Source organism: Mauremys reevesii, linkage group 15 (genome assembly GCF_016161935.1).
Source record: "Mauremys reevesii isolate NIE-2019 linkage group 15, ASM1616193v1, whole genome shotgun sequence".
In the NCBI taxonomy this organism is placed as follows: domain Eukaryota; kingdom Metazoa; phylum Chordata; order Testudines; family Geoemydidae; genus Mauremys; species Mauremys reevesii.
The window spans coordinates 167331-182626 of record NC_052637.1 but is presented as its reverse complement, the minus strand read 5'-3'; the positions used below and the strand labels follow the sequence as shown (position 1 = coordinate 182626).

General features: G+C 47.9%; 1 protein-coding gene across 1 annotated transcript; it reads right to left on the bottom strand.

The window, feature by feature from the left end:
* Positions 1-3623: 3623 nt before the first annotated feature.
* LOC120383775 (C-type lectin domain family 2 member D-like) lies at positions 3624-9363 on the bottom strand. The gene is made up of 5 exons (XM_039502007.1): positions 8822-9363; positions 7311-7406; positions 6461-6645; positions 6207-6310; positions 3624-4089 (listed from the first exon to the last, which is right to left on the bottom strand). The coding sequence occupies exons 1-5, from the start codon at positions 8994-8996 to the stop codon at positions 3960-3962; spliced, it is 690 nt and encodes a 229-aa protein (XP_039357941.1). The 5' UTR covers positions 8997-9363; the 3' UTR covers positions 3624-3959.
* Between the last annotated feature and the right edge of the window lie 5933 nt (positions 9364-15296).

The following is a 15296-nucleotide window of genomic DNA, read 5'->3' as shown; positions in this document are numbered from 1 at the left end:
AAAAAAAAAAAAAAATCCTACCTCTGTGCATAGGAAAATTCACAAGCTAAAACAAAAGATAATCTAATGCATTTCCTTGCCCTACTTACAATTTCTGTGAATTCAGATCTATTATTCCAGGTATATTTTCAGGAGATGTTTAACCTGCTTGGTCTCTCCCTCCATCCAGTGAAGGAACAACAAAGAGCACAAACAAAAACTACTCCCCCAGATTTGAAAGTATCTTCTTTCCTCATTGGTCCTGGTTAGGTGCTAAGTAGGTTATTTGAACTACTTAACCCCTTACAGGTAAGGCGATTCAGTATAGCTACCAAGGAGGGATTTTATGCTACCCTTCTCTCTATATTTATGACACTCGTAAATTGAGTGTCCCTTTCTAGTGTCCTGTGCTTTAAAAATGAAAGCTTACTTTGGTTCCACCTGTGTGACATGGCGTTCTCACAAATGAAGATTATCAAGTCCAAGTACTGCACCTGCCTCACAGATGCACATCTGCAGGATTGCATCCAACTATCTATTTCAAATTACAACCCGAATTTCAAGACACTGGTAGATAATGTGCAGTCATATGTCACACTGGGACTCTGTAAGCAGGGAAAGTGTATAATTATGTATATTAAGCAATTGATCTCAGCTTTATATAACAAACTGTTATTTCTACATTTTCTTTGCGGTAGATCCTGGGTTGTACTGAAATTCAAAAGGTGATCTTGTGCTTAAAAAGGTTGGAGGCTAGTGGTCTAGATGTTGCCCAGTCTAATAGGGTTGAGAATTTAGACTGGGTGATTATATTTTATTTCTTTTGGTAACTAACTGACTTTTTGCCTATCACTTAAAATCCATCTTTTATAGACAAACTTGTTTTACTGTTTAACTTTACCAATGAGTTTGCCTGAAGTGAATGGTAAATTGCTCAGGTTTGCAAAGGCTGGTGTATATCCACTTTCCCTTGAGGAAGTGGTGAACCAATTAATAAAATTAGACCGTATATTCCTGGGGTACTGTGCTGGGAGCTGGGGCAGCTCCAGGCATCAGCACGCCAAGCGCGTGCTTAGGGCAGCAAGCCATGGGGGGGCGCTCTGCCGGTCACCGCGAGGGCAGCAGGCAGGCTACCTTTGGTGGCATGCCTGCAGAGGGTCTGCTGGTCCCACGGCTTCGGCGGACCTCCCATAGGTACACCTGTGGGTGGTTGGCAGCCTGCCTGCCATGCCTAGGGTGGCAAAATGCCTAGAGTCGCCCCTGCTGGGGAGGGATAGGATTAGACGCTGGTGCCTTTCTCTGGCTGATTCATGGGTGGCTCTGGGAGCATTCATGCAATCTAGCCGGGTGTAGGGCTCCAATATGGTTGTGCTGAGTGATAACAGCACCTGGAGGGGTCAGCTGTGGGTCACTAGCAAGGCATTGTGAGAGAGACCCCGGGCTGGAGAGAGTTCAGGAGGACACAGTGGTCCCATAGTCCCAAGCTGCAGCCCAGGGATCCCATCCCACATACTGTTTCCAAATAACCATCAGCAACTATGGTTGTAACAATACAGACAGTTTAAAAAAAAAAAAGACCACAAAGGGACTCCTTACAGGGCATATTAGCATATCTATCTGGCTCCACAGCAAGCTATAAGGACAGGCTCAACCCAGCAGGATCAAAGTGTGGAGGGGCTTGGGGGGGGGGGGTCTAGATGTGGGGGAGTGCAGCTTGGTGGCATAGGGGGCTGGGTGTGGAGAGCTCAGCAGAGTGGGGCTTAGCAGGGTGGAAGTTCAACTGCAGGGGATGGTTTGGGGGCAGGAGGGTCCAGATGCACAGGGGTTAGGTAGATGAGGCAGCTCCCTGTACAGTGACCCCACCTGACCTGCATCTGAAACGTGATGGGGCCTGGGTGCAGAGCTTCCTGCAGCTGGGGGAGATTCCAGAGATAGATCTTGATAGGGAATACAACAGACCCCACCCATAGGATCAGAAGCAGACTGCATTCTAACCCCTGCTCTACAGGCCTAGGCCGGTTAGCATAACCCAATTGCTATATAAGGACAAAAACATATTTTGCAGAAGTTAACCTATCTGCATAAAGGCCCCTGGGGAAATTGAGCAGTTAGGAAAAGGGGAACCAGAGGAAGGGACAAAGAGGACCGTGGTGTGCCAGCTCAGCTTATGACAATAATAATTTGGCAAGAGCCTTTTACACAATGAAACCGCAAGTATGGGTGACTAGAACAGCCAGACCACCAACATGACTGGCAAAGAACAATAAAGAGGAAAAACCTAAGACGCCGGTATAGCTTTCTTGCTTGCATACAGCTTATTCCAAATAAGGCAATCGTAGTGAATGATTCACTTTGTGGTTTTGGCCTATATAAGCTTGACAAAATTGTAACAGGGCAGAGAAGCTAACCCTTGCATGGATCCATGCTCTCTCCCTACATACATGCTTGTATTACAATAAAGGTGCCTCAGGCTGGCTGATCTAAAATCAGCTGTGTGGTCAATTTTCCACAACAATCTGACCTGGCCCCAACCCCAGGAGCAACTGGTGCAGGAAAACAGGAAGTCCCATTTTCCCCAACCCAGGTGAGATGGGGCTAGCGCCTGGCACATGACAGGAGCTGCTCCAGGGCTGCCCCTCCCCAGTTCCAGGCACAGCATGATAGCAAGCCAGAGGGACAGACAGTGCAGTCCTGCCCAAGGCAGTGATTTACATGGCCCCTGGCTGCTCCTGGTACCCAAACCAGATATGCCAGTTGAAGGCCCCTGCATCAACTGTTCTGTGGGGAGAGTAGAATCTGCAGGGCACATTAATTCCGCATTTGCATAGAATTCCCCCAGAAGTAACTGAGGTGTGAGTTCTTTGGGCTCTTGTAGAAGAGAGTTCTATAATTCACATCTAGCTCGTGTAAGAGTTTGCTCCCACATCAAGCCTGCTGGTCAGATTCCATTTTCTTGGTGAATTATAGTTGTGGGTGGAAGTTCGGGTTTGGAAGGAAAAGGAACGTCAGGGAGTGACTGCAGAACAAGGGTTCATAAAAAGCTCACTATAAACTTTATTAAAGCTGGGCCAGCCCCCCTTGGAATAGAAATAAAAAACACTAACTCTTCCAAAGCCTTATAATGGGTGCACCTCCCAAGGACCCAGAGTTCTGATTGTGTTTGTAAGCATCTTTTGCCTAACTCCAACATCCTTTTAGTTCACTGCTAGCATTAACTCCTGCTCTGTTATGCCAAGCACAATCTCGCTGGCAGATAGTTGTACACCTTCGTGTTTCATCTCGAGCTCTCCACCTCCTTGTGGAGGCCCTGTTTGCTCCATAACTGATTGATGGGCAATTCCTTGATTTGGGGATTAGTTCTACCATGGATTTACACGTAGGTCCCGAGATGACTCAGAAGTCTGATCCTGGAACCACAGATCCGCCCGCAGTAGGTACAGACATTTCCTGGTAGGCCAGCTGCCTTCTGGGAGAAAAAAAGTTCTTTTTCCTTCCTTTTCTCTTTTCAGCTTCAAGGGCAAGGCACTTCTCCTCAAACTGGGCCACTGCCTGATGGAGGATATGGCACCATTGGGATCAGTTGGTGGCTTGCTCCTCCCAGCTTGTGATGTCCATATCAGTTTTGAGATATGCTTTCGGTGTGTTTTTGCAGTGTTTCCTCTGACCACCACAGGATCTCTGACCATGGGTGAGCTGAGAGTAGAGGACTTGTTTCGGGAGGCACGAGTCTGGCATCTGCACACAATGTCCAGCACAGCAGAGTTGGTGCATGAGAATCATTGCTTCCATGCTGATGATTTTGGCTTCAGTGAGGATGCTGGCGTTAGTGCAGCGATCTTCCCACTTGATGCAAAGGATCTTCCAGCAGCATTGTTGGTGGTACCTCTCCAGACTCTTGAGGTGCTGTCAATAGGTCACCCAGGTTTCATATCCATAGAGGAGCATAGAAACAAATAGTCTTGTAGACCTGGATGTTTGTGCTACAAGCTGAATATCTGGGCACTGACTTGTGGTCTGCTGCAAATCCAATTCCTCTGTGTGGAACATCTGGAACTTCCAATTCCGACTTTGTTCAGATAAGCACATTCCCCTCCGCCTCGTATTTCAAACCTTAAGAAAAAAATCCGAGCCACTCAGTTCGTAATAAGATAAAACAAAACAAGGCTAAGGTTACCAAGTAGTGATTTCTGGGAATAGACCACTTGATTTTGAAGAAAGGACACACTGATCTTGTAATCTGACCTCCTTCATGTATCTCTAACTAGTTCCCTGAGGCAAGCAGATGGTGAAATGCTCACTCACAAGTGTGTGGGGCGACTTCTGTGATTTACTGCTCACCAATAACTGTAAGGGGTTCACAGTCTGGCATGAAAAAAAGTTTGGATTTCAGTGTTCTTGTTAATTCATGTAATGTGACTGATCACCTGAGCTCCCAGATTGGACAAAAAACATTCTGAATAGGGCAGTGGTGAGCTCAAGCCAGTTCGCAGGAACCAGTTAAATTTAGAAGCCTTTTCAGAACCGGTTGTTCCAGGACAACTGGTTCTAAAGAAGCTTTTAAATTTAACAAAGGCTCGGGCAGCTGTCCACCCGGCCCCGGCCCCAGCTCACCTCCCCCTCTTCCCTGAACGCTCCGCCCTCCTCCTCCTCCCCTGCTTATCAAATGTTCGTGGGAAGCCTGAAACAAGGAGCAGGCAGATAAGCGGGGTGGGGGGGGGGGGGCCTAGTCCAGCTCCCCCTGGCCCCGTGGAGTGGCTCTGGCCCGGCCCAGGGATTCAGGTGCTGTGGCGCCGGCCGAGCGGCTCCAGCCCAGCTTGGGGAGTCAGGCGCCACGGCACCGGCCGAGCGGACCCGGTCCGGGCCCCAGGCATTGTGGTAAGGGGGCAGGGAGCGGGTGTTCGGTGGGGGGTGGATAGGGGTCGGGGCGGTCAGAGGGCCGGGGGATTGAATGGGGACAAGGGTCCCGGGAGGCAGTCAGGAAGGAGCAGGGGTTGGATGAGATGGTGGGGGGCAGCCAGGGACTGGGAGAAGGGGTAGTTGGATGGGGCGTGTGTGTGTGTGTGTGTGTGTGTGTGTGTGTGTGTGTGTGTGTGTGTGTGTGTGTGTGTGTGTGTGTGTGTGTGTGTGTGTGTGTGTGTGTGTGTGTGTGTCAAGGAACATGGGTGGGGGTTGATGGGCCACAACCCCCTCGTGAGGTGAGGAGGAGGGAACCTGTTAATATTTTGGCAGCTCATCACTGGAATAGGGGAATAGCAAGTCTACTTCCAGAACAATTTCCTGCCCCAAGAGGGTGTGATCTATAAGACGGGATTTTTTTAAAAAATGTGTCTATATTCAGATCAATGAAACTCTAATCTTGATTAGGGCATTTAGAGCTGGCCCAAGTTTTACCAACTTGGAATTTTTTCAGGGGAAGGAAAAAAAGCAGATTTGGCAACACAAATACACAAAATGTTTCAGTGTCAGTTTCACTAAACTCTTTGAGTTGTTGAAACAAAACAATGACTTTCCTGGGTTTTTCTTCATTTTTGAAGCAATAGGCTTCAATGTGATTTGAAATTACTCTGAAGTTTCCTTCAATTTTATTTAAAAAAAGATTAAAAATGCAGAAAAATCAAAATGCGCTGTTTGTCAAAAAAAGTTTCATTCAACCCAACATGAAATTTTTCTTCCTTTGACTTGTCAAAGATTTTAACATTTTATTTTTGGGCCAATCCAAAACAAGTTTCTCTCCCCAACGTTTCAGGTTTGTCGACAGTTAAAAAAGTCAGTTATTTGTACAGCTTTATACAAAAGCACACAGTGATAGTTGAAATTTTTTTTTTTTTTTTAAAACTCAAAAATACTTTTTCTTGACATTGGAAATCTCCAAGACAACTTTGTTTAAAAAGTTTGTGTTTTGATAACTTTGGAAAATGACCCTCTTTCCATTTCTTCAGTGGTGAAATGGAAAAAAGGAAAAAAGAAAACCCTGAATGTTCTACACAAATCGTTTCAAACGAACAAAACCTTTTCATGCCACAGTTTTATGGCACTTTAATTTCCCTGCCCCCAAACAAATCTTTACCCCTTTTTTGGCAAACTCTGTAAATATTGACAAAAAAGTTCGCCAGGCTGCTTTTCATACATGGAAAAACAACAACTGGCCTTTTTGTAAATGGGCACCATAAATCTGTCCTTTAGCTTTGTGCCCACCTCCCGGCCCCCAGCATCTAGAAAGGACTCACCCATTGTTGAGGTCGGTGCCATTGGCCCATTTCCAGGTCCCACTAGGTTCCCTCCAGAAGCTGATCCAGTGGTCAGGGATCCCTTTGTACCGTATCATGAAAACCTTTTAAAGCAAACGTTTGGCATAAGTCAGAGCAGCCCATGGGGACAAGTCAGCAACTGGAGCAGCCTTGAATTTTTTTTTAAATTGACAAACAAAGCCACCTTTGTCACCTGCTCCTGACCTACACTGCCCAGAGTCTGAGTCTCTCACCTTTTCCTGCTCACTGTCGATCCCAGCCAGGGAGGCACCGAGGGAGGTGCAGTGGCTCTGGCTGTAGGTCCAGTTCCCTTCCATCTCGGAGAAGTAATAGCATTTCCCTTGGTAACCAACCCAGCCATCCAGGCAGAAGGCCTCTGGGGATTTAGGATCAGCCAGACACAGTTCAGATTTTCTCACTGGAGATGAGGAAATAACACAGGATCAGAGATTTTTCCCCCCGTTCCCCTCTTCTGTAGGGGAGAGAAATCAAATGGACAAGCCCCGCGGTGACATTTTCTCCCTCCCCTCTTCTACATTAGAAAACTCTGGGCAGAAACTTTTCTTTACAAGGCGCACAGACCCAAACACCCATCCAGGGATTACAGCTGTGGGTTTGATAGAGCCACCCTCTCAACACTGGGCTTTGTGTTTCCTGTGCCTGCCTTAACACCCACACTCAAAAGCATTTTAAATATCAAATATTTACTATCCAATAGTGCGGTGGTATTAGTCATGTGCAATGGGGATTGGTTAGTATTGCTTTGGGAATGTTAACTACAACCCACATTTGCAATCAAACTGCAATCTCATGCAGAGTCTTCACCTCTGGAATTCTCACTTATGCATTTAAACTCTGCAGCCTCAGAGTGGGTGTTTGCAATGACTCAGTGCCATGTAGCAGCGGGTCAATAACCAATGTGAGCTGAGCTGTGGGAAAGGCCCTGCTGAAAGGTCAAATGCTCTGTAGAGTGGATGCACTGTCTAAGGTTGGGTAGTATAAGGCTATATGGGGTTGGGGGGAAGAAGGGGAATATGAGATTGTGGGTGACATTTTCAGCACTGAAAGGAAAACAATTCTCACCTGACCATGCAATAAGGACACTGATGAGAACAATATTGAGAACCACACTCAGAATTGTGAAAGGACGTGCCCATGACTTGACACTTGACAGACAGCCTGGAAAAGAAAAAGCCATCTAAACTACCTGGTATTTATATGGCCCTCTCCTCTCCCCCCATTGCCATAGTAATGTTCCTAGGGCTGCTGTATCTGAGGCCATGAGGGATCAAACTTTATTAACAAGATCAGCTAAAGCTTCTAAAAAACCCCATGTGTGCAGAGCAGAGCCAGTGCTAGGCATTAGTAGACTAAGCATTGTGGCTTCGGATATCTCCAGAGGAACTCTGTGGCTAACAAGGCTCTGGCAAACACATTCCCACCGTGAAGTCTTGGAAAAGTTTGGAAACAATCGTCAAGGACATGAATGTCCCATCAAGGAAAGAATTAGCTGAAATAAATGGCCAAAAGATAAGGGATCCTGAGAAACCTCAGAGCACCTCAGAAAACAGCAGCCACTATCATGCGATTGTTGAGCACACAGGAGGAATAAAAGTCAATAGAGATGGGACCAAGACATATCCCTCTGCAAGCTGTGTCTGGAGCAGGTTTAGCACCTGCCCAGGCTTTTGGATGTAATATTGAAAGAAAAGTGATGTTCTTCATGGGCAGGGCCCTACCAAATTCACCATCACAGGATTTTTAAAAAATAGTAAATGTCATGATTTCAGCTATTTAAATCTGAAATTTCATAGTGGTATAATTTTAGGGATCCTGACCCAAAAAGGAGTGTGTGTGGGGGAGGGGGAAATCAAGAGGTTATTGTAGGGTGGGGTTGTGGTACTGCTACCCTTACTTCTGCACTGCTGCTGGCACTGCCTTAGAGCTGGGCAGCTGGAGAGTGGTGACTGTTGGCCAGGAGCCCAGCACTGAAGGCAGAACCACCAGCAGCACAGAAGTAAGGGTGGCACGGTATGGTATTGCCACCCTTACTTCTGCGCTGCTGCTGGCAGGGCGCTGCCTTCAGAGCTAGGCACCCAGCCAACAGCTGTCGCTCAGCTCTGAAGGCAGCCAAGAAGTACAGGTGGCAATACTGTGACCCACCCTCACCCCCCCCCCACAAATACCTTGTGAACCCCCTGCAACTTCCTTTTGGGTCAGGAACCCCCAATTTGAGAAATGCTTGCCTCCCCTGTGAAATCTGTAGAGTATAGGATAAAAGCACAAAAGACCAGATTTCTTGGTCCAGGCTGTGAATTTGGTAGGGCCCTAGTTATAGAGGGCCTGGTCCTCCACAGTTACCAGAAAGGACCAGGATGAGTTGCAGCAGAGAGCTTAATAAATGTTGGAACTTCCCAGTGAGGGTGTTCACTAGCCACTGCTTAAAGCTTGGCTCTGTGTTATGTCCTCACACTACATGGTGTCAGCAGTGGGATCTGAACCCAGCCTTCCCCAGCCACTAGAGGCACTCACTGTGTTAATGTGAACCACACTTGGAAAGGGGAAAAAAGAAAAACCCAAAGATGGAGCTCTACCTATAGGAGAACTTTTGCGTCTCTTTGCAGTGAGATCTACATGAGTCTCTCCATTGCGTTTCACTTGGGCTTCCCGGGAATTCAGGAGTGGATCTGGCTTCATCTTCTCAACAGGACACAATCCATGACCCATCTTCTCTTGCTCTGCAAGACTTGTGGTCTCCAAAAGGGGCATGTTGCTTTAAATACGTTTTTCAGGAATTCGCTTTACCTATGGTCCTGTCTGAGTAGTGCTAGCAGAGCCATTCATAAAGAATTTCAAAGCAGCTCACTTGATTGCAACTCAGCTGCAGTTTGGCTATGCAGGGTCACTAGAGAAAACATGTTGCAATTACAATTTGAGCACAAGTTTTTTTTCTAGACCCTCAACCAGCCAGGCTGTGTCTGAGCTGTGTTCGAATGAGCTGTTTCAAAGTTATTCTTGGCACTCTATCCCCCTGGTCAACAAGCCCGTAGCAAGGTCTAAGCACGTTGATTCCAGTTTGTACAGCATCCTTGTTCTGTTTCTTTTCACCAGAGTCCTCTGTTTTATCGGTATCTGAGGATTTACCTGTGGAGAGAATTTTATGGGTTATATAGTTTCATCTGCCCAGCCATAGCCTTGGGCATCAGAAAGATTCAGAATGGAAAGGGCAGGGACAGCCCCTGTGAACAGGGACTTTCCAAGGAGCCATGGTCAGTCCCACTTCTCATAACACCTGGTCATCACCCCTTCTCCCTCTCAGCCGGCCTCAGGCATTTCACCTGTCCATGCCTGCTCAGTAGCAGCTGCTACCACCTCAACTGCTGCCCGGTGGGATCCCTAGGGTTTTAGCTGCAGTAGCACAGATGAAAATCAGGGAACAGGTTATCATAGAATCATAGAACTTAAGATCAGAAGGGACCATTATGCATTATATCCTTCCAGTAACATCTTTATTTCAGTAAAGCTTTGACACAGACCCACATGATGGTCTCATAAGCAAACTAAGGAAACTAAGGAGATTCTTTTCAAAGAATAGTTATCAATTTGTGATCAAATTGAGAGGTCGTATCTAGTGAGGTGCTGCAAGGGTCAGGTCTGGGTCCAGAACTATTCAACATTTCCATTGACTTGGATAAAGGAGTAGAGAGTGTGCTTATCAAATCTGCAGATAGCACCAAACTGGGAGTTGTTGCAAACACTTGGAAAGACAAGATTAGAATTCAAACTGAAATTGGAGAATTGATCTGAAATCAACAAGTGAAATTCAATAAAGACACGTGCAAAGTACTTCACTTAGGAAGGAAAAAACCCCAAAGTCACAACTACAAACTGGGGAAGAATCGGCTTGACGGTAGTGCTGCTGAAATGGATCAGGAGGTTATAGGAGATCACAAACTGAATGAACCAAAACGTGATTCAACTGCAAAAACGGCAAATATTCTGGGGGCGTATTAACAGGAGCGTCGTATGTAAGACGCAGGAGTTAATACGCCCCCAGACGCAGTGCTGCTCTGCTCAGCACTGGTGAGGCTTCAGCTGGAGTGTTGTGTCCAGTTCTGGGCACCCGACTTTAGGAAAGATGTGGACAAATTGGAGAGACCAGAGGAGAGCAACAAAATGATCAAAGGTTTTGAAAACCTGCCCTATGAAGGAAGCCTAAAAAATATGACATTTAGTCTTGAGAAGTGGAGACTGAGGGGGGACCTAATAAGTCTTCCAGTATGTTCAGGACTGTTATAAAAAAGACGTTGATCAATTGTTCTCCATGGCCACTGAAGGTAGGACAAGAAGTAACGGGCTTGATCTGCAGGAAGGGAGATTTAGGTTGGACATTAAGAACAACTTTCTAACTCTAAAGGGGAGTTAGGCTCTGGAACAAGCTTCTAAGGGAGGTTCAGGAAGCCCTGTCATTGTCCAATCTGTTCTTAAAAGCCTCTGAACACCTGTCAGGGACAGTCTAGAAGGTTTACTTGGTTCAGTCTGGGCACAGGAGGAGGTGGGACTTGATGTTTTCTTGAGGTCCCTTCCAGCCCTGATTTCTGTGAATCTAGGTGGGAAAAGACAGTCCCTAATAGGAGTAGAGAGAATTGCCTAGACAACTAAGCTGCGTTTTTGTTTTTTGTTTTTTAAAAAGACAAGTTTGATTTTCCTACCCTGCGTTCTGGTCTCTGTCTTACACAGAGCCCAGATGCAGTTACTGGTGTAGCCTCACTAGTCAAAAACAAAATCACCACACCATGACAGGCAAATTAGGTTATTTTTACAGAAAAATGAAAATTGAAAACATTGGTTCAGCCAAAAACAGTGCTGCAGCTGGGCTCTATGTGCAGGTGTGTGAGAAAATAGGATATAAAATATTTTTAGACAGCATTTTTCCCTCTCCTCACCCCCGGACACACTTGGGGAGGGGGTTACAGCAGGGAAGCTGAGCAGATTCCCAGGCTCTGTTACCAGCTGTGGGAGAGACATGATGTCTAGTGGTTAGAGCAGAGCCAACTGGGCACCAGGATTCCGGGGCTCTCCTTTGGACTGGTTCAGACACTGTCAATGGAAGTTAGGAGCCTAAACACCCTTGAGGACTTGTCCTGTGTTGGAAATTTCTATCCCTGCCTATTCATAAGGGTCTGAGTAACACATCAGCTGAAAGTGCCTTTATTTTTCCAGAGTAGAATCGGTGCTACCAAAGGAAACATGTCACAGATGCTCTAGCAAGCAGAGCTATTTATCCCTACTTAGTATTGTGATACAATAAGACAAGCAATGGCCAGTTATTCACAGTAGACAGGAGGACCTGAACATTATCCAGGTGTCCCAGGGTCTTGCAGCTTTTTCTCCCTTTTTAAATCCTGTATCTACACATCTTGCAGACATTTCTTCTTACAGTGGCTGCAGCGAGCTCAAGCGGGGTCTGCAGTTTTAACTCTCAGAAGCAAACATCAAATTAAACTGGTTTTCCTTAACAACTGCAAAGCTAATTACAGTAGAACCTCAGAGTTTTGAGACTTACTAAACTGACCAGTCAACCACATCCCTCATTTGGAACCAGAAGCTCACAATCAGGCAGCTGCGGAGACTAAAAAAAGCAAATATAACACAGTGCTGTGTTAATTGCTAAAAAGGGACAGCAGCATTTTTCTTCTGCATACTTAAGAGTCAAAGCTGTATTAAGTCAATATTCAGTTGTAAACTCTCGAAAGAATTCTAACGTTTTGTTCAGAGTTATGACCATTTCAGAGTTACAAACAACCCATTCCCACCGGGTCCATAACTCTGAGGATCAACTGTATGACCAATTTGCCTAACAACTAATCCCCTTGTTGTTCTTAGGTCATGCATGATTTCATCTTATCCACATTCCTTCACTGAGTAAGTACATTTCCAGGAAAGTGTAATGTATACTTAAGGTCAATCAGTGACAAGACACGTCTGGATTTCCTGGTCATCACAGCTTTGGCCTTTTTACAGGAGAAGTTGACTGGTACAGCTACTGTGGAATAAAGTGTTCACACAATGAACTATTCCACAACAACAGCTATGCTGGTTAAACTTCTCCATGTAAAAAAAGGCCTTGATCATTCTTGCAGAGGGGAAGGATGGTTAAGGCTATAGCAGCCTCCAGTAGTCCTGTATAGTTCTCTCTTGGGGTCTGCTCTCTGCCTTGTACCAGCTATTTTACTTAATCTAAGACCTGGGTTCTAATCCTGTTTTCTGGGGTATGGAGCTTCCCCCAACTGGGCCTTGGTTTACTCATCTGTGTGATGGAATACAACCCTTCCCTGCCTCACAGGGGAGTCATGAGACTAGATTTATTAATGCTTGTGACATCTTAACATACCATGCGTAATGAGTGAAAAGTTTCACTCTGCTTCCAGGAGACACACATGCCTGCATTCCCATTCCGGTCAAAAATTTGCATGTGCTTTTAGGTCTTGCATGCTTCACTGCAAGAAAACCTTTCAGCTTTTGTGAAGCTTCATCAGGGAGTGGGACAAAAAAACCCCAAACAAACAGTTTTTAACAGTGCAAACCCTACATGAAATCAATCAGCAGACAAAGGTGCAATGCATTTTTTAAGTCATTTCTTCCTACTTTTGCAGAGGTCTCATGAACAGCTCTACAGCGAGGGTGGGGAATTCACAGGATTTGACTCCTCTCTGGCTGTTACCCACTTTGAACACTCCAGGACATGACTGGGTCTTTGCTTTGCAATGCCTGTTTGCAATATGTGGAGAGGTACCTATCTCACAGAACTGGATGGGACCTTGAAGGTCATTGAGTCCAGCCCCCTGCCTTCACTAGCAGGTCCAAATACTGATTTTGCCCTAAATGGCCCCCTCAAGGATTGAACTCACAACCTTGGGTTTAGGCACTCGGCTGCCCAACGAGCGCACAGAGCCCTATATGTAAAAATTTGCTGCCTTCCAAAGTGGCTCACACTGGGCTTTGGGGAGGCGAAACATCGTTTCAGTCAATTCTCATCACACAAAGAGCAACACCAGCAGAGCGCTGAAGGGAGGGTAAATAACGCCACAGCTCTGGCCGCTGTTCCAGGCTCGGAGCGGACCAGCGGAACACGCAGCGCCTGGCTCACTGGGGAACTTCCCCCTAAAGCTGCCCCCAGCCCGACCCCCGCGGGGCGCCCCGACCCACCACACACGGAAATAAGCCGCACCCCCCCCCCCCCCCGCGGGGCTGTTACCCCCGGACGGTCCGTGGCTCCAGATCAGACAGCGACGCCCCCAGGTCTAAGGTCATTTGCCAGCCCCGTGGTGCAGGGACAAGCGCCGGGGCAGCAGCTGAACAAGGGGCCCCAGCAAGTGTCCCCGGGGAGACCTGCCCGGGGCGCGTCGAGAGGCGGCAGCAGCTGCAGCGGGGTCCGCACCTTCCCCGCGGGGCCCGGCAGCGCCGCACGGGGAGCAGGGGGCTGCAGCCGATGCACCGAATCGCGCCCGCTCCCCAGCGGCGACCCCGGCCCAGACCCGGCCGCCTCCCTCCCACCCGGACCCGCCGCCACGCGCCGGCAGCAAAGGGCCCTACCTGGGGGGCGCTGGAGAACGGAGCGAGCGGTCAGCGGGGGCAACCGGGTGTAGCGAGAGCAGGTAACAGCGGGGCGGGACACCGAGCTATAAACCTCCGCTAAGTGCAGATCCCACCCCCGGGAGCGCCGCTCGGCTCCTGCTCTGATTGGCCAGTTCCAATTAAGCGGCTAAAACACGTGGCTCGGATTTGCTCTCAGGAGGCGCCGAGTTAACCCGAGCGGATCCGAGCTGGCTCAGCCTAAAACCAGCTCTGTGCGCTCGTTGGGCCGCCGAGTGTCTGCCCCAAAGACAACAGCCTTGCGTCCCGTTCAGCTGGTGCCGGCTCAAGCACAGGGGGCGGCTCTAGGTACCAGCAAAGCAAGCTGCTTGGGGCAGCAAAAAACCTAGAGCCGGCCCTGCTCAAGCATCTTCTCTTCCCGTCGGAATGACTCTGTCCCTCCTGCCTAGCTGGAGCTGAGTGGGCAGCTGAGCAGAGCCCTGTGTTGCCGGGCCGCACAGAGGGCCAAGGACAGGAACAGTGGGGGTTCGTTGCCCGGTGTGCGCTGCACTAATTAACACACCAGGGTGGAGAAGCAAACCAAGTTTATTTGAGCCCAAAAAGGTGCCAGGGAGAAAAAGCATTCTCAAATCCTGCACACAGATACAAGCGGTTTTTCTCTCTTTATACATAACTTCAGCTAAGCATTCCCATCACCCCCACACTCCTCCTCTCCCCCCACCTTTCATTCCCATGCAGCAAATACACTTTGCAATAGCAATTACATTAAGCAGTTAAGTCATACTTGGCAAAAACCATTTTAGCTCATTAGTAACTCTTCTGTGAACAGTTATCTTGTTTTACTCCCACTTTGAGTAGGCAGGCTCATTATAGCAGGCCTTGTTATTACCTTTTGGTACAGGTGTTGTAACTGATAACCATTCTTTGTTGCCGGCCTGTTAGGTCAATTAAAGTTCAAACATAAACATGGAAGCGCTTTGGTCAGACTGGAGTGACTTTAGTTCATTCAGGCCTACTACAAAAAGGCTTCATTGACACTTATGGCTTTCCACCCTCCTGAGTTACCTAGGGCTATGCCTAGTGACACCAACACCTGCATGGATCCAACAATGTGTATCTGCATCACTCAGGGGTGCTGGGACACTCTGTACAGTGGGGGGTGCTGAGAGCCATTGAACCGAACTGTAACCGCTGTGTACTTTGCCCAGCCGCCCCCCCACACCCCCCGAAGCGCCACAGCCGGGGCTGGGCAAAGTGCCCCGAGCCATCCAGGGACTGTGGCAGGGCAGCCAGAATCAGCAGCAGGGCCACAGAGGGCGGGGCGCTACCATGTGGGGCCTGCGTCCCGCTCTCCGGGGCTCCACTGCACGGAGCTAGACACGCTGGTCTGAGTGGCACGGTTTTTTGATGTTAAAATATGGTCTCCCTACCATTCACAGCATGCTGCTGCATGAGGTCCCCCGCCTTCCTTTC

What these genes read in the sequence shown, in the direction of transcription:
- LOC120383775 (XM_039502007.1), bottom strand. Translation starts at nt 8,996, where the DNA reads ATGCCCCTTTTGGAGACCACAAGTCTTGCAGAGCAAGAGAAGATGGGT. An exon ending in TGTCCTTATTGCATGGTCAG is followed by an intron (nt 6,646 to 7,310) that starts GTGAGAATTGTT and finishes CCTCATCTCCAG; the next exon opens with TGAGAAAATCTGAACTGTGT. An exon ending in TCGACAGTGAGCAGGAAAAG is followed by an intron (nt 6,311 to 6,460) that starts GTGAGAGACTCA and finishes TTGCTTTAAAAG; the next exon opens with GTTTTCATGATACGGTACAA.